Source organism: Pollachius pollachius, assembly GCF_949987615.1.
Source record: "Pollachius pollachius genome assembly, chromosome: 5".
NCBI classification, from domain to species: domain Eukaryota; kingdom Metazoa; phylum Chordata; class Actinopteri; order Gadiformes; family Gadidae; genus Pollachius; species Pollachius pollachius.
Genome location: NC_136938.1, coordinates 23258479 through 23260978, shown reverse-complemented (window position 1 = coordinate 23260978; position 2500 = coordinate 23258479). Strand labels below are relative to the sequence as shown.

Below are 2500 nucleotides of genomic sequence, written 5' to 3'. Positions count from 1 at the left end.
GTGGACACCAGGCTAGCCTCCTCTCGCCCTCCTCGGATAGACACCGCCTCAATGACTATCACACAGAGAGAGAGAGAGAGAGAGAGGGGGGGAAAGAGAGAAATTCGATTTGAGATGACAGCATTAATTGTGTTTTTCTAACTCACTGATGCAATAAGGGCATGTGAAACAAAACTCCTTCTCCTCCAAGTGAGAATGTGATAAAGTAGCACTATATTCTGAAAGAATACCGGCCATTATATTGTATACTATCAATCTGTCCATGCTCTGAGGTGGTTTAAATGAGGGGTTGGTACGTTAGTATTGCAGCCAATATACTAACACAAGACCAGGGAATTCAATATGACAATGAATAAACCGCTCAATGCGACCAATATGATGGACCCTGCAAGAGTATTGACATTGGCAGATCCAAACATGAAGATAATAATGCCATTGTAAACCCACACACACATACTGCTGCTGTGAGGGAATAAGCACACTCAGAAGCTGCCAAAGAGGTAAAGCCTTTGTTAAAACTCTTCAAGGACATTGAGACGCAACATTTTGGATAGCAGTCTAGACTCTAGATTCTCGCTCCACAGTTGTAATTCACACTGTAATGTGATACATTACAAAAAGATGTGTTCATTCCTAATTGGAATACAACCATGCTCCACTATTGTTAAAATCTATCCAATTAGAGATGGCGATGTCAGGTGCATCCTCCCTCGCTAACAAGGCGGAGGAAATAGCAGTGAAAATAATGTTTAATAAAAAAAGAATAACAAATTGGCCAATATTTGTGATACTGTCATAGCAAATATAGGCATTAGCATTTTCCTTCTTAATTGTATTCTGCAGCTGTTATCTTAGAGAGGGTGTGCACACTAATAACAAAAATTAGGGCTAAACGATAAAAATAAAATATCGCAATTAATTACATAGTATTGGTGAGTTAACTCACGATTAATAACACTTTTTTAATATATTTTAGATCCATTCCAATTGAAGTTAAATGAGATTATCAAATGGAATGACTCATTATCATTCTTACCAAATATACCTAATAAGCAACAACTAGACCAAGCGATCTTTAGGGAGTGTTATTGACTCACTCAGTGTGTGTTTAATATGAAACACCACAGATTTGAGAATTTGTCACTTACTGCAATTGTTATCAGGCAGTCACCATGCTGCAAGTGTAATTGAATGTCAAGTAAGTGGAGCTAAAAAACACCCCCCAGAATGTTGACATTCTGTCAGCAAAACCTTTCAAAATCACAGCAAAAAAATCGTGCGTTAATGCATTAATTTTATTAATCAAATTAAAATAAGATTGGGTTAACGCGTTATTATTGCACGCATTTTAACAGTGTGCAATTCCTCATCAGAAAACCGGAGTCAGTTGCTGAGGTGCGATCATTTGGGAGGTGTTAAGACGCTGTGCGCACCACTAGTTAGGGCGTGGTGTTAATTGATCGCGGAAAGTTAGTAGTTAGTCGGTAAAAAAGTCTGCCAATGTTAACAAGGCAGTCACGTCATGTCAATGATTCAAGAGTATTTCTTGGAGCTGTGTGGGTTGGACGTCCATGTAGTAGTACCTGGCCTACCTGGCTGACTGTAGGCGTACTCACCCATCACACCCGGGCCTTTGGCGTTGACCCGGAGTAATCGACTGCCGGCCGGAACCTCGATCACCGTCTTCACGACTACGGACAACAGAGAGACATGGGGGAGGTATCTCTGATCCATCTCTTCTTTCAGTTGATGCAGTAAGATGCAGGTAAAGTGCAAACAACAACAGTTCATATGAAGGTAAGCTTTGTGTAACTGCCGCTGAAAATGGTGGGTAAATTTGCAGGTCAATACTGTTTTCCTCATATTTGTGTCTAAATAAAAAGTGTTTGTTTTTTTTCATTTGCGAGGCAAAATTAACTTTTCATCACCAGATGGATCTTTCTTAATGAATGGGCCTGTCAGTCAGTTGTGTTTTGCAGTGTTAATATCCATCCATTACAATCATACAAGGGCATCCGGAATCAACATCCACTGACAACAATTCGCAGAGAATCGCGCAGGAACAAAATCTGTCAATCAGGAGAAAAGGGGGAAACAAAACCAATTAAAATCCAAATCAGAATTCCAAATCTCCATATTTTTTACCCCCGTCAAGCAGCTCTGACACCCGGATGTCTTGCCACCGGTGAAACACAGAGCCATGTCATCACATGGAGTTTCCCGGCCCTGAGCACGAACGACAACACTAATGGAGGATGCTGACAGCCCAAACGTTATGGTTGACCTCCAGTCGCTTGTGTCAAGGCAACACAACTCATATAACCAAACAGCAGAAACAAGAAACGCATAAATGTAAAAACAAATCACTCTTAACGGAGAGGTAAACGTCTCGTAGGGGCAGTGCCGTATGCGTCCTGTGGGATAGGATTCTTACGGTAGTGGGATGTATAATATGAACTGTAGGCCTTGGTGAGTTCACTGTGCAGAGAAATGACAGCTG

General features: G+C 41.0%; 1 protein-coding gene across 1 annotated transcript in view; it reads right to left on the bottom strand.

The window, feature by feature from the left end:
- adamtsl3 (ADAMTS-like 3) overlaps positions 1 to 2500 on the bottom strand; it is a gene marked incomplete at its 5' end in the record, with an annotated part of 79601 nt that overhangs the window by 56276 nt on the left and 20825 nt on the right. The window contains 2 exons of the mRNA XM_079737009.1: positions 1 to 55; positions 1617 to 1691. The exon at positions 1 to 55 is cut by the window's left edge and continues 103 nt beyond it. Coding sequence (XP_079593135.1) covers positions 1 to 55; positions 1617 to 1691 — 130 coding nt within the window. The remainder of the gene's footprint in view (positions 56 to 1616; positions 1692 to 2500) is intronic.